Raw genomic sequence first — 16,256 nt, 5'->3', positions numbered from 1 at the left:
TTCCCTGCACCCCCGAGGTTAAAATCGGTCCAAAATCCAACAATGCTAAGAACCCACTCTAAGACACCGTGGCTGTGCAAAGTGTCCTGATGTAGCGTGCCGTGAAACACATGCAGATTTATTTATTTATTTATTTATTTATTTATTTATTTATTTATTTATTATTTGATTTTCCTTGCCGACCCTACAGCTTTTCCAAATGGGTTCCAGCCACCTCCCATGGAGTCTGTGGGAAAGCTAGGCAAGACATGGGAGCAAAACCACATGTAAACTGTGCCAGGACTTGGATGAAGGGCTCGTGGCTGTGGCCACCGGACAACTTGCCCGCTTGCCTGCTTTCCCGGTGGGATTGCCAGGGATTGTTCCCTGGACCGCTGAGCAACCAGTGCTAGTGTGTGCGCAGGAGAGATTGCATCCCCCTGGGGTTCAGCTGCTAGCTCCATTGGCTGCTTCCAGTGAAATCTGATTGTTACTTACTAGGTTTTGGGTAGTGCGGTCATCCCTGTCAGCCCCAGAGGTGACTGGTCCAAGTCAGAGACATCTTTGCAGAGCAGCTGCTTCCTACAGAGAGCTCACAGCTCTGTTTAACCCGCAGGACACAAGAAATCACTCACTGAAGTCAGGGAGATGAAGAAGTTTTCAGAGCCAAAGATGCTCTGTATGGGGGGAACTCCAGGCGAAACTTGCTAAAGGAAGGTTGGGCTTTGGGCTCCACACTGGTGCTGCTGTCGCCGAGCCCCGTCTCCCCCTTGACACCTTCATCCGGCATGGGGCGTCTGACATCTCAATATCCGCCAGGATTTGTATGGGCCAGCGCTGAGCGGGGTGGCCACTGGGAGCTCCGCATGGCAGCAAAGAGTTAGACAGAAACTATGGGGGGAAAACGTGGGCATAGGAACTGAGCGGGGTTATTTCACTGCCACAGAGGTGCCCAAGCAGTGTGTCAAACGGAAAGATGAGATGAGACTCCTGTCTTACCCTGGATAAACCAGCTCTTTAATGGTTTTGAACTGTTTTTCATTTAGCGCTAAGAGCTTATAACATTTGGAAGCCCTTTGCAACAGGAAATCAAAGCGGCATTGAGATAGCCCTGCGTGAAGGGCTTCGAGGTTGGCGGCTTTCCCCGGGGAGGATATTTTTAGGTTTCCCCTTTATTAACCTCTCGTGCAGCCCTTTCACGTGAGGCTGCAGAGCATCAGCCCGACGAAATGCAGGTTTTTGGATACCGGTTCTTTGCCACTGTAACAGAGCTGGAGATGCAATGAAATCCGTATTTCTGGACTGTGTCTCAGCCACGTTCTTACTATTTAAAAAAAAAAAAAAAAAAAAAAAAACAAAAAACCCAAGGTATGTAGTCTAGTAAACCCTGCTCAACACAATTGCATTTATTTTCGGACTACTATATGCTGTGAGACATATACTGCCCCCAGAGTATCCCTTCCAACGACGTATGCTCACCGCCCAAATGTTTGTTCACCTTTATCCACTCTCCCTTCCCAGGGCTTTATATTTGTTTAGCCCCTTAAGAGACAGATCTGCCAGGAATGAAAATCACCTCCTTTCAGTGTATTTTTCTGAGCGAGTAGCCAAAGTGCAATGCAGTGGCAGCGCCCGCTGCGTCTGAGCTGGTTGCTGCTGCTATGGTCCTAGCGCTGATGCCATCGGGATACTTCAGCAGGAAAACTAAACCCAGCATTTTTAGTGGCAGGCCACTGTTCCATGAAGATATATATTTAAGCATAAATCTGGCCACAGGAAGGAATGAGGCAAAATAGTGTCTTTGCTCATTGGCGGCACGGAGCAGTGAGGCAAGTGGGAGCTCAGTGCACGTGTGAATGTGCCAGGCTGGAGCAGCAGAGCTGCATGGGGACGGGGTCACGTGAGGCTCTAAATCATACTGGTTAGGTACACAGAATAAACATCACCACATATTTCTTACTAGGACGAGGATGCGTGAGCCGGAGTGAGCACTGGGCAGTGCTCTGCCAGGCTGTTCCTTCAGCCTCACCGGCTGCTAGAAGTGCATGTGAGACTGGCCTGAATTATCGCTCCCAACATCATCGTCCATCTGCATGCAGAGAAATCCCGGCTGTCCACCCCTTCAAATCAAAAGGTTAAATAATATCCGTGGATGCGCACATGGGAGTGAATTTTCCTGGGCTCATGTCACTATCCATTTGTATCAATAAGGTGCACTGGAATGGCTAAACCAGTTTTTATTAGCTAGCCAGTCCAAAGGGCCACGAATCCAAGCAGGTTTATTGAATCTCAAGCTGATAGCCATTGTTGCTAAGATTAAGGACCCAAATGACTGTCAGGGTAAACACTGCAAAAGGTTAAGCCACCCTGTGAAGGCTTTCTCTGCGCTTGCAAATGGGAAGCACAGGGCTTTGAAGGGTGGTTGCAGCACAGCTTCATCCCAGAGGCTGGATTTCCCACAGAACAGCGTGGATGTGAGAAATGAAGGGAGGAGTAATTTGATCTGAAGAGGAATAAGAAGGAATAAGCGAGGTAGAGAGGAATGCACAAAGTCTCTTCTGCAAGAGCTTTGTATGAGGAGCTTCTGGAAGAGAGGAAATGATTTGGCAGCCCAGAGAGAAAACTAGATGTTTTGAGGAAGCAGGTAGGAAAAAAAAAAAATGAATAGAGCCTGTGGAGGGTGTGAGAAGCGAAGATTTAAAATCAGATCTTGGAATAATCTGGATTGAGCAGGGCTAGCACAGAGCTCTCCCAGGGCTGCGGGCTGGCTCTGTGCCCTGCTGCTGGCCGCTCTTGGAGGAGCCCTTCACCAGTCCTGCAGCTCTGGTCATCCTCGTGCTCAGAGCCAGCAGAGACCTGCAGGGGGGAGGTTGGAGACGTCACTTCTACCTGCCAGCCCCGTCCAGGTACACACGCCATGAGCTGGGGACCTCGCTGCACCGTGCAGCATCCACGGTGCACGACCGTGGTGCAGGCTGAGCTCCAGCCCCTGGCCTCACTAATGTCTGCTGCTGGCAGCATGAAATCCTCTCTGGTCTCCAGTCCTTAGGAAAGGCCCAGTGCAGCTCGCGAGGCCCAACCCAGCTGTATGGCCTGGCTTTCATATCCATTTCCCTTTCCCCAGGGGCTTTTTGGGGCATCTGCCCCACTCTGCAGTGCCTGAAGAGGGGATGCGTGGTGAGCAGCAGATCTCTCTGAATAAAGAGCCACCCACTGAAATAAATGCGAGCTAAGGATATTGCAGCTGAAGTCTTTCATCTGTTGAGGACTGCAGAATTTTAGTCAATATTAAGGCATTATTAAAGCACTTTTTAGTCGAGCTATTTCTCAGTGGCACAGTGGTCTTGCTTTAGGGGGAGACTTGAATACAGGGACAAATCAGTCTTTCTTAATGCTGCTTTAGTACGGACTGCGTGCTCCGACAAGACAGAGCTGACACAGTCCCACATCTGACTCCAGCCCAGCCACATCTAGAGGCTGAGTTGTATGTCTATCTCCTTGCAATTCCTGTGGTAGTTTTACGTTTCCAAAAAGCACAGCACAAGCTCTGCTCTGCTACAGAGATAGAGTGGCTGGATCAGACACAGACTGGTGTATTAGACATACAGGATGCGTTGCAGAACGCAGGGGCTCTATAGCTTTTCCTTTTTGCTTTATTTCCTGGCATTTGACATAAAAAGCAGTATGCAAGCACTTCCCAAATCCTCCGTTCACATCCAGCAGCTTTGCAGTGGAAAAGCAATTGGAGGGTCTCAGAATACTTTATAAACAGCGATAACTCTTGCAGCCGGTTACCTTGCAGCTGCTCTCCGAGATAGTTGCACGTTATTATCCCCGTTACACGCGGTCACTCCAGAGCCCAGGAAGGTGAGCTCACTCACCACGTGCCAAGCGCCTGTCTGCAGCTTTGACAGCGGGACCCAATCCAGCACTGTCCTAATAAAGTGATAACTACCTCGGGGCGCTCGTGCTTTTGCAGAAATGTGATTCCCCTCACGCAGCGCGCTGCGTGTCCAGATCAAACATAATGAAGAATGCAATCTGTGGTCGGGGAGGTTTGGCCTCTGCCAGCGCTGCAAGGCCTCTGCATGGTAATTGTGGCATAAATCATTTCATTCATCATTAAGGGGAAAACATTTGTGGTGGGGAAAGCAGTAGTTACATAAGAAATTGGATAGGAGGCAGGTAGGTATTGACTTTAAAACGTTGTGTGGAGCCAGTGCCTTTAATCAACAAGGGAAATGTTTGAATGTTAATAGAACTAACAATGAAACCAGAGTCGTGTTTTGACAAGTATTTCCAAACATTCCAGGAACACTGAGATGCTCTAACAACATGTTTCCTAGGGAGGTAATTGATTGCTCAAGTTGTAGCACAGTTTGCAACGCGTAAACAGCCTTGCGAGCGCGTGTGCCAGCGTGAGAGGCTGCGTTGAGGAAGGACAGACGTCCTCACAGCCCCGATGGATAGGGACACGTCATGGTTTTGAGGGAAAAAAAAAAGGGGAGGAGGGAGTGCTTTCTTCCTAAAGCAGACAAACATCCTGCAGACTTCTTAGAAGGGAGGTGAATTCAATGCTGGAAGGAACTTCAGGGAAATAAATGGTCACTTCTTGATGATGATCCTTTTACAGCAAGAAATGGGCATGATGTTCGTTTCCAGAACTGAAAGCCCTGGTGGCTGATCTCCCTCATTTGCTGGACTCTGCCTCAATATTTTGCATAAATTGCTGGCGTAGTTCATCTCTGTCTTTTCTGAGAGGAAACCCAGAATCGTTTAAAGAGTGATGGGAAAAGCACTGAGGAGATGGCTGTGTTGCTGAGAATCAGCTCTACAAGGTCTTCATGACTTTGCCATGCTTTTCACAGCTAATTTTGCTTTAGGTCAATAGATCAGATGAATCATTTAAGAGCATTTGAAAACCTTGTATGGCAGGTACCGCTAATCTCAAGAACCTTGTAAAAGATTCACAGACTGGTCAAAGGTTTTTTATTATGAAGAAGACCTAAGGTTTACTCCCAGATTTGCTATTAACTGTGTGAAGCTGGAAACTCCCATCCCCTCTTTGGGCATCTCCTTCCTTTGCAATACTTTGTCAGTCTTGGCATTTTAGGCTGAAAACCCATATAACTTAAAGTGAAGTTAGCAAAGCACTTGAGTTAGGAACCTAATTGACCTATATGGTCAATGGAGAAAAATAGGTATCTCCAAAGCATGATTCAGATTTTGAACTTAACTTGATTCTGGTCGTGCCAGTCTCTCTATGTTGATTATGGAGGGATACCAGAACCTGAAATGTGGCACTGCTGCTAAAGGTCTGGAAAGAGGAATAGGATCCCACTGAGCTGGCAAGCGTGGTTGGAAGCAGCTGAGGAGGTCCAAGCAAGGTAGGAGAGGTGAGGAGGAGCTGTGCATGCCGTGGCTAACCTGAGCCCTGCAAAATCTGGCCTCAAGGAAGGGGAAGAGCCAGGAATGTCAGCAAGCAGTTTTGGCTTTGCTCCTTCTGAGCCTGAGCACTCTTTGCTAAAGGCTCCTTTTCTCCAAACTGCTGCTTCATCGGCGATCACTTCTGCATCCTCCACTTCATGCAATGCCACTGTCAAATCTATGCATCCATGCACCTTTAAATCCAGAAGACCTTAATTTCTTTACTAATTGTATTCAAGCAGGTCTTCAGTACCAGCAAGAAGCATTTTTTTTACATCCTAACTCTAGTCTTCCTTAAAAATATGCAGTCAGAATAAGTAGTGGTTTTCAATCAGTGGTTTTCAATCTTTTTCATTTGCAGACATCCACATTTTTTCCAGCAGAAGTTCAGCCTCTCGTATAGTTAAATTGAAGCTTACTGACAATAGGCTTATTTTTCTTGTTAAATTTGTAGACCATTCAGAAGTCAGTGTACCCCAGGGACCCACAGACTGCAGTGAAACCGATCAAAAACTACTATATACTTGGTCTTTTGTAACTAAATATGACTTTTTTTCCCCCTATATATTTATGCAGACTGTCTACGCCAATGTCTGTAGTGTCTAGAAATCTGTGGACCTGGTATAGGGCAGACAGAGGTGGTTGGCTCTAGGCTGAATCTAAGTATTATTTAGGTATTTGCAGTTGATTAGGGTATGTCTCTATATGGATTACAGCTACAACTAGCTGGGAGCTATCATTAACTAACAAAACTTATTTTAATCTTTAGTATTTTTGAACTTGATGGAACAAGTGCAGAAATGAGTTTAAATACATCAGGAAACTAGCAATAACTGCAAAAAGACTTAATGCAGTTTATACAGAAATTGCTTCTGAATTGTCTCCTAATTGCCTATGGTGAACTTCTAGATGAAAGTTGGCATGCAAAGAGTGTGCATCATTCAGACTTCTTTACGGGAAAGAAACAGTGAAAAATGAGCAAGGCAAGAAGCTGAGCACTTTAGACACAACAAATAGCAGGCAGTCATAGTATCTGCTGTGGCTCACACCAGTCCCTTGATTGCAAATTAGAGCTGCATAATCAAACCTAGTATTGATAATGCACCAAGGTAAAACAAAAGGATTATATATTACCAAGAATTGCTCTTCTTTCAGCTGAGCACACAAATAAGAACTTGGTTAAAAAGGGCATGTTTTCTCTGTGGCCGCTGATGAGTCAAACCGTAGAAATATGAAAATATTCGTAATAGTTGTGTCTTGCTGCATTGTAGAAAGTAGATAATCCACTGTCAGCTTGATTTTCCTGTAAGCAGCCGTGCCACTAGCTCTACAAATAATATTTGTAAATGTTAAATTATACCAAAACTCACACAATCTGAACTTTGAAAATGTAATCTTTTCTGCAGTTGATAAAGCTAATCTTGGAGACAAATAGCAGTGTTTAAAAAACAACAGAAAATGAGAATTAATATTTGCTTTCAGCTGACTGACGAGCTTGTACGGTGATAAGAAGGATGAGGACACTAGATTCATTTGCTCTCGAATGCTGTGTGACAAACTTCCAAGCAATTCTTTGCCAGAATAGTTTCACAAATACTAGAGATGCTTGATCTTATCCACTTTGAATTCATGGAAGTTTTGAAGCATGTTCCCACAGGTACCCACACTTAATCTGAGCAATCTTGAAATGGCTTCCAGCTTTTAGAAGTTTACATTAAGTAAAGATTATCCAATTATAGTTTTTAAGTTCTTTAAAGATAAGAAAGATAAGGTCAGTTGAGAGACATGCTAGGTGACTTAAATAAGCTACTTACATTTCTTAGATTTATCTCATAGTGTGTTATGAAACAGCTTTAAAGTTAAAACAGCAATTTTGACAATTCTGAAGCATACAATACAACATAGTAATGAAGAGAAACGCACAACCAAGAACAGATGAGAGCCTTTGGTCATAAATGTGACTGCGTTTGAAAAGCACATGATAGCATCTTGGATTTCATCCACTGTTCTACAGTGACTCTCAGTGACTTTATATTTTGATTTCAACCAATAAATTACCTGTAGTTGGACTCAGCCACTTGAAAATAAACGTTGACTTTTCAGGAAATTGTAAGCATTACTGAAAGGCCTCAAGTCTGACAAATGCCTGGTTATGGATCATTGGCAGCAGGAATATTGTGCGCAGAGAAATGAGATGAATGCCCAGGAGCTGTCTATTAAGAAACGGACTCATGCTCTAACTTTAAATTCTCTTGGTCTCTTATAATGTGTGAAATATATTATATTTGTTCCTTCCTTACTGCAAGTTTGAAAAATATATTTTCCTTCAGTAAACAGGCTTGGAGAGATTTTAGAAACCTGCTAAATATTGGCCTTGTTGGGCCTGAATGGAAAGGGAATGCCAGTTTCCACATCCGTAAAGGGCTCACGGCATGATGTGAAAAGCAGAGATTAGTGTAAAGTGTCAAACGGGTAATAAACACATCCCAAAATAAGACGTTGTGGCTTATGATAATGAATCACTGTTGGAAAGCGAAAAGCCTATCTGGGAGGGAAAATAGAGGCTGTGTCTAAGGGAAAGGATGTTTCATGAGGGAACGCCTCATTTCCACCCATGTAGGAGGATGTCCCTCCGTGAAGGGTCCTCACTCCAGGGCACTGCTCTGCGCCCACCTTGCTCAGGGAGACAGGATGTGGGTGAATGTTGTAAATAAATGCGCTACGCTAAGCAAATATCATGGCCACTTCTCCCATGGCTCATCCAAGGGGCAACCACAGCGCAGGGCCGTGACCTGAGGCTGAAGGTGCTCGAAAAGGCAACAATAATAATTTGCCCTCTGCATTCCTTGATCTTTCCCTGTTTTTTTTTTTTTTTTTGGCTGATTTTCTTCCAGTTTTCCATCCCACCCTCCCATGGGCTTTGAAAACCCTCTGCCTCCCTTGTGGAGCTGGAGACCCTCAGCAGTCCCTGGGGCCGGTTAAACAACGCCAGGGAAATTCCTCCTCCAGCCCGTTCCCCACTGCAGGCTGCGCCGAAATGCTAACCATATGCTCAGCCCTGCGAGTGAACACGGAAAATCCCCCAAATCAAACAGCCTCGCGCAGCCCTTTTAACAGGGCGAATGTTTATTTTTTGTTCAGTGATGTTGGGAAACCTTAGAAGATCTGTGAATTTAATTGAATGGGGTCAGCAAATTTTGCAGGGCGAAATTCATTTTGCTGAGAGGCTGTGACACTTATTGGGGGGTGAGAGAAGAGGAAAAATTGGGACTTTAATTGTTGTTTTGCTGATACTGGATTGAAGAAGACTGAAATATGTTATTACTCCTTTGGTGTTGTGTACAATAATTACTTTTCCTTATTGCAGTTTTACTTTATTGTAGCAATTATTTTTTGTCTTTTTCTTTTCCCCAATCTATATTTGAAATGCTTCAAATTCACCTGTTTTTTTGCAATGTGCCACATGAGAGAGAAATAAATGTCTATGCCTCAATCCCACACTTCTCCATGGCCCTGTATTTTGGGAGCTGGTTGTGTGACACCATGGGCCACCATTGGCAAATCCAAGTCAAAAAAAACCCAAAAGATGCTGGGCTTCAGTGTGTGTTAGGTGTTACCTGCCCTGTGGGGTGTCTCTTTATGGAAGTGAATCTGGTGCAGGAGGTCCAGGAGAACGGTGCCAAGGTCTGCAGAAGGAGGAGATGGCATCTAGAAAGGCCTTGACTTACTAAAATGGCCTGGTTTGGGTGTTCACTGTTTTCTGCATTTCCCACTGTGGTCTGTATAATAATTTCTACTTCCCAAAGAGGCTAAAATCTTGAGGGCAAAGCATGAGGACTGCATCTTGGTAAATAAGCAATGTTCACCTTCACCTCAGCTGTGTATACAACCCTTTTACTCAGCGAGAAAATGCAAGAAGCACCATCCATCCACTCGAGGCCAGAAATAGTGGGAAGATTGTTTTCACTTTTCCCTTCTTCATGTTCAAAGTGAGTTTAGAAATCGCCTGCACCAACATTATTTTTAATTCCAGCTGAAATATGTTGCAAACAGTGGAACTGAGCCCTGGATGGGTTCCTTAGAAGTGAGAAAAAGCAGGAGAAAATATAAAAGAAAATATAAAAGAAAAAAAAAAAAAAGCTGAGTGGGCAAAGGGAGACAGGAGAGCAGAAATCTACCTCTTCTTATTCTTTTTTTTTTTAAAAAAAGGATCGTTTCCACACTCAAACACAATGCAACACTGCAGCAGTGGATTGTGTCAAAGGAAGGCCAGAGCTTAGGAGAAAGTAGCACAGTGTCCAGAGTCAGCCCAAATGTGAGGACTAAACAGCCCAGACTACAAACTGCTCCAGCCTGGTGTCCCCTTCCCACTTGCTCGATGGTGAGTAATCAGGCAAAGCAGGCTGCTTTTCCCTCTGCAGAGGCAGATTCCCTTGGCTCTTCCTCATGAAACTGAAGGAGACCAACAGTTCAGGTACTACTAGTCTCTGACTCCATTGGGATGTTTGAATTTTCCAAGCGAGGAGAGGATTTGGTGTTGCTTGCTTGCAGCTATTTTCCATGCAGCTATTCCCCAGGATTTTGTTAGCATCACAGATTCCCATTTCACAGTCAGCATTCTCCCAGCGTAAGAGACCAAGGTGCTTGAAATGAGCTTCATTTATCATTACCATTGAGCAGGGTGGAAGATGGGGCTGGATGCTCAGCAGGGGGGTTAGGCCAGTTCTCCACCGCCCCAGGACATCCACATGGATGGGGCCAGCTGAGGAGCTGCTGGATGGAGCCGAGGCTGGCGAGGTTTTGGTGATGGTCTGATCAAAGGCGGCCTCCGCAGAGGCCAGATCCAGTGGGCTGGGGGATGAACGTGCCGTGTCCTTGGGGTGCGCGCTCCGTCGGAGGCGGCTCAGCCCATCGCAGCAATGCTGTTGCAGATAACAACCATCTGCATACTTGGCAGTATCTCCCCGCTTACATGTCCACCCCCGAGGCAATCGCTGTCCCTTGGATGGCCTGTTAGACCAGGTTGAAGCAGCACTGATAAGATTAAAGAGGTGAAAGAAAAGATATCACATTTGCCCTTGAAGGCGTCTTTGCTCCGGGGCCACTGCACAGCCCAGCGCTGTCACTGAAGCCCCAGTCCTCCGTGGATGGATCTTGGGATCAGCTCCTGATCCAGCATGGGAACCCCTCAGCTCCCAGACCCACTGCATCGGAGCAGCTCTGCCTGTCCCAGGGTGTCCATCCATGTCCTCAGGCATCTGACAGGTTTAAAATAAGCTCACACAGCAAAAAATTCTCACATCAAAAGAGTTGTACATGTGCAGCCAGTGGTGAAATTAAAAAAGAAAAAAAAAAACAAACAGGCTGGGATTTGTCTTGCTTTGTGTTTACTGAGTTGAGCTTCAGTCACTTAGTTTTAGCTCTGACAGAAACAAGGGACAGTAGTGGAAACAAGCTGAAGAATGAATGATTTCCTCCTGTCTTCAGTGCTTATGCCTATCCACTTGTAAAGCTTTGCAGAGTCTGAATTCGAATTATTCCCTCACCATCAGATACTTAAGGCAATTTCTTGGTCCTGCTCATCTATCCTGAGCTATGCTTTTCATGTCCTTTGGGCTGTTTAAGCATCATGGATGTTTCCTACAAGCTTTCTCTGACGACTGACTTGTAGCTGTCTGTATTTTCTTTCAGGTGCCTGGTGCAGAACTGCCTTTGCAGATGCTTTGGTCTCATTTTTAGCCTCTTTCAGATATGTGCCTCTTCCTTGCCAGGTGACACTGGAGAGTCAAGTGTGGGGAACCTATATTGGCTGACTAGATTGCCATTGATACAACAATTTGCTAGTTTAAAGCTGATCCAGGTATGTCTCCAGGTCACCTTCACTTTATACAGGCCTTTGATGAAATTCTGCACTCTGTGCAATAAATTCACTTAATCAGATACTTCATTCCTTTTAGGATGTTTGCATTCAAAGTTGTTTGTTTAGCTCTCTGGAACTTTAGTAGTTGCTTTGTTTGCTTTTTTTTTTTTTTTTTTTTTTGGTTTTTTTTTTAACATAGAAATAGTTTATAAAGTGGAGCCCAAGTAATGGGACTTTAAGTTGTAGATTCTTGAGGTTCAGAGCTCGGTTAACACTGCTGTGCTGACTGTGGATGTGATTTCCTTCCAGGCAGGCATTCCTACTGAGTTGCACATTTCTGCCAAGATATGTAAATTGCCTTGCTTGGATTCCTTTGCTTTCTAATATCACATTGACTTAGGCATTACCTGTGCTCTCATTAGGTTTTATTGCTAATTACTTAGCCTCCTTTTTTTTTGCTGATCTGGACAACATTTTTAGCTCTGCTTTTATATCAGAACAGCTTTCATCTAAAAAAAATGCACTGCTAGTAAAATCTAAGCCATATAGGGTACTGTTAGTAAGCCACATGAGGCCTGTGTTGCATCTAGCTACGCTTTTTCTCACACTGAAATCTTGGGCACAGTCAAGGAGAAGAGGTGAAAACATCTTCATGCAACACCTATGTCCCTGCAAAAACATCCACCAAGTTCACATTTAACTACGCACTGCACCTTGATGTAAAGCATATATGATATTTGCTCATTTTACTGGTGCAGAGTAACACTAGCAGATCTCCAGGGTAAATCAGTACATTGATAGCTGAAATAAGTAAAATAGGTGTGCTAGGAAAGTGGTTGTATTTTACCTGTGTCATTCAGATGCAGAAGCATCTCTTTCCTCAGATAGACCAGCTAACTTGAAAGGAAGCCTTTGGCAGAATGAAGCCCAGGTACCAGTTTGAGGGTGAAGCTCCTGCCCTTGGGAACCACCAGGAGTTAAGCACCTGGAAGACTCAAATGGGAATCAATTTAATCAATCTGTCAAACCCTGACCTTGGGTGGTTGTTCTTCTCCAAACTCTGTGTTACAAATGTGTTAGCCTTTCTTAACAAGAGGAAGGAGGATATTTGATGGCAAAGCTCTTTCTTGGTTATTTAATTAAGACAATTAATGATTGTTTTCATCAGCAGTTTCTGTTTTCTTTGTCAGTGGCCTGTGGCTGAGAGGCAGCAAAGTCCCCTTGGCTCAAAGAATATCAGTGCTATGCCCCACAGCAGTCTATTCTGCATTTAACTTTGGGACCATCTGCCATTTGTTCTTGTTAATGGAATTATATACCTAACTTTTGGCTCCCAGGAGTATGCCAGGATAAGAAAAGGTACTGAAATCTCTATTTTACTTTGAGTTCACTGTCATGTCCAGCTCTGAGCACTTTATAAACTCTTGACTAAGTTAAAACTGAGGGTAAAGCATTTCTGTAGAAAATGGTATCCAGGAACACATCAATCAGCCAACAGCTCTGTCAAGCCTAGTGTTGAAGGTCTGTACATGGCAATTCCTAAAGCCGTATCCCATCACGACTGCAAGTTTGTTTTCCTTTGGCAGACGTGAAGGAGTATGTCTCTAAGTAAATAAACTACAGTCTTGTATCAAAAATATATACACAAAGGATGGGATGTATCTCACTCAATTACAAGTGTCTACAAGTTAGTCTTGCAGTGTAATTAGTCGCATTGTTATCAATGGGGGCAGACAGTCTCCTCCGTAGGGTGCCTCCAATGGGGTGAGTCAGAGTGTTCATGGAGACCTATTGAAGGTAATTTTCAGATTTATGGATTCCTTAGATACATTTGGGGAATGTGCTTGACTGAAACATTGCTGGCTTTAGGTCAAAAAAGTGGATTTCATTTGATGTCTAAACTTCTGTCCTTATGGTGTTTGGGAAACATCCTGATTTACTTAATTTAAACAGAGGCAGATATCCGGTTAAAATCCCTGGAGCTGCAGCCAATATATGCATTATTTCAGCACTGTGCTTGCAACAACAGATACTCACCATAAAAACACCATTCGGGGGAATAAAAGTATTAAGAAAATAAGTGGATTTAATACTCAAATTAAATGCAGATTTAGAGTATGTGAGGAAAGATGGGAATAAGTGGAAATACCTGACAGGGAATAAATAGACAGGACTCCAGGGACAGCACACTTAAGCCAGGCTGCTCCATAGGGTGCATTTTTATCTCCAAAATCTGACCTCCTACTGTGCAGGTAAGAAAGGCACTTGCACTGCCAGCCACCCCTGGAAGTGGCCGTGAAAGGGGAGGTGCCACCTCTGAGCAGAGCATGAAGGGTTTCCAAACGAGCTGCACAAAAGGAGCCTGCTGTTATCAGTAAAGGCACTGATGAAGCCTGGATATGGCCAGGTTAGGGACAGCGAAGCGTATCTCAGACACATTAACGCCGTTTCGGGTTACTCCTGCAAATTGCCCATAGCTGCACTCAAACCAGGTACTTCAACGTCTCTAGACTTGTTATCTAAGTACCATGCTATCAGCAAATGGGTCTGTCAATAGGCCTTGCACTCATTTTGCAAAGGCATGGAGAGCTTACATGTCTTGCCTGGACTCATACAAAAAGGCTGGCTTAAACCCCAAATCTCCCCAAACCCACCAAAACCAATGTCTTAATGATGCAGGCTCATAAAATTACAAAGCTGTAAAGGATCTCCAACAGTCATTGAACTCTTTCTCCAACATCTCAATTGCTTAATCAAAATAGCCTGGTTTACTTTTTTTTCCCCTTATGCAGCTCTGCATAGAGAAAAGTAATGGGTATTGATTCCTGCAACCTTTCTTTCTGCACATCAGGAATACTCTGGAAATGGTTGCTGAGCATCCAGCTATCTGGGGAGGAATTATTTATCTCCCTTAAATGGATTAAAACAGAGCAGAAAAGGAGATATGACTTCTGTGGCAGGTCTGGTGTTCTATCACAGCACTTCTGAGGGATACTTTGAAGGTATCTCTGTGCATTGCTGGTGTAAGCTCTATGGGGCAGTGCCTTTCTTCAGTTTGAACAGAGGGACCCTGGGGGAACATACTTTGGAACAAGTCCTTCTACTTTCAGGGCTGTGAAGCTGGTTTGATCACGGGGCAGTTGGAAGAGAATATTTTCTTGGTTTATTTTCCTTTTTTTTTTTTTTTTTCCCTTCAAATGGCTGGGGTTCTCCTAAGCACTTCCTTGTCAGAAATCTCGATGTGTTAGCAAAGCTGCCTGCGTGCAGCACAGAATCACAGCCTTTGTTGTCACTGCTGTTGCTTTCTAATGGGACTGAGGAGATCTTCGCAAAGCCGGTGGGTCAGGACGGAGAGCAGGATCACACTCAGCGTCTCCCGCTTAGGCACTTTGTTGTGACTCTGGGATCTAGGCTTGAGTGATATCCGTTCCTTCATTTTAGGATAATGATACTAGCTGGAGTCATCCTGACTGAGGTTAGACTCATCTGGTATAAAAAAGGCAAGTTCAGAACAGGCCACCCTCAGACTCTAAACAAGAATGCTGTCGCTCAGTTTATGATTTCAAGATGTCAGTTTTTACATCCCGAGATCTATTTTCTGCTATGGTTTCTATTCAGAAAGGGCTGTGCCTTTGTAATGAGTAGCAGCTGATGGGGTCTCACAGCTTGGCATTACACAACTGAAACAAAGAGCATGCATCCAGGAGTCACTGGCAAGGAGTAAACCCTGGACCAGGCCCAGCTTCTGGGGCTTCCATGTCCTTCCTGTTCCTGCCTCGCATCTTCTATGCGGCTCCACACACGGTTATTTTGCCCCATATTCCCCTGGATAACCAAACCTGGCCCTACAGATGTCTTCTTGTGCTTGTCCCGAATCTACTGGTGAGGGTGACCAATCCCTTGCTGATCGTTAGAGCAGAGCTGTGCTGTAACAGTGACCTTTCCTCATCCTCCAGACAAGGCAGGTCTTGTGGGTTCAGATCATGTCCTTTATTAGGTCCTTTTATTTTAGTCTAATAAAAATTTTCACTGTTCCTCATGTCTAGTTCATGCCCTCAGGAAATTGTGGCCTCTGAGGCACCTAACCAGCTTGACAGTGATTAGGAGATCCCACAGCAACCTCTCTCTAGCGAATTCAATGCGGTCTCCCTCATTCCTCTTGGCCTTTTAAGGCCCCCCAGGAAAAGAATTTCAGGGAGCCAGCAGCTGATCTAGGTAACAATAGTGTTTTGGGTTCCTGAAATTATAAGTAAGTTGGGTCAAACCAAAGCATTTTTTTCCGGCAAAATGGAAAAAAAAAAAAAGGGAAGGATTCTTGCTGGGTTTAGGTTAGGTCTTGTTAGGTTTAGGTTAACCCCAAACAAATTCTTCACTCCAAACTCAAAATGTTTTTTATATTTATTAATCTTCTCATTTAACTGTGCTTTCTTTTAATTTAAATTCATTTTTTAAAAACAAAAAGTTTGGTTTGAGACATGAATGTGAGAATGTTGACATGAAATATGTTGGTATTTCAGAAAAAAAAAAACCATTTTGTTTAGAAGATGTTGAAACAATATGTTTCAACATTTTCAGAATTCCCCTCCCACTCAGGGGAATTTTCTGGTTTTTTTTTCTGTTTTTTTTTTTTTTTCTTTTTTTTTTTTTTTTTTCTGGCTGATACTATTAGCTGATAATTTACAAAGAATTTCATATCCTAAATATTTAATTTCTGGTGAACTGGCTGGTAGACAGAAAATGAGAAGCAAGAACAAACAAGGAATGCCCTGCTTTGCCCCTACAAAACAGATCTGCATGGCAATGCACTGCTGTGATGTGTGACCAATCATTGTGGGAAAGGCCCAGGGATGTGATGTGCATGCACTACACCTTGAGGGCTATCTCCTGTGGGTTACATATCTCCAACCATGGCAGCTTCTCTTGGCATCATCCAAAAATGAAAGGGAGGGAGAGGAGAGGAGAGGAGAGGAGAGGAGAGGAGAGGAGAGGA

The 16,256-nt window shown here is 44.2% G+C and overlaps 1 protein-coding gene across 1 annotated transcript in view; it reads right to left on the bottom strand.

The window, feature by feature from the left end:
• The window catches only part of FGFR3 (fibroblast growth factor receptor 3), a 51,979-nt gene extending 51,210 nt beyond the window's left edge, over window positions 1–769 (bottom strand). The window contains exon 1 of the mRNA XM_026034058.1: window positions 716–769. Coding sequence (XP_025889843.1) covers window positions 716–769 — 54 coding nt within the window. The remainder of the gene's footprint in view (window positions 1–715) is intronic.
• Between the last annotated feature and the right edge of the window lie 15,487 nt (window positions 770–16,256).

Source organism: Nothoprocta perdicaria, unplaced genomic scaffold (assembly GCF_003342845.1).
Source record: "Nothoprocta perdicaria isolate Ctin4 unplaced genomic scaffold, notPer1 scaffold_14, whole genome shotgun sequence".
Lineage (NCBI taxonomy): Eukaryota > Metazoa > Chordata > Aves > Tinamiformes > Tinamidae > Nothoprocta > Nothoprocta perdicaria.
The sequence above is the reverse complement of the archived record's forward strand: the minus strand, read 5'-3'. Positions and strand labels throughout refer to the sequence as shown.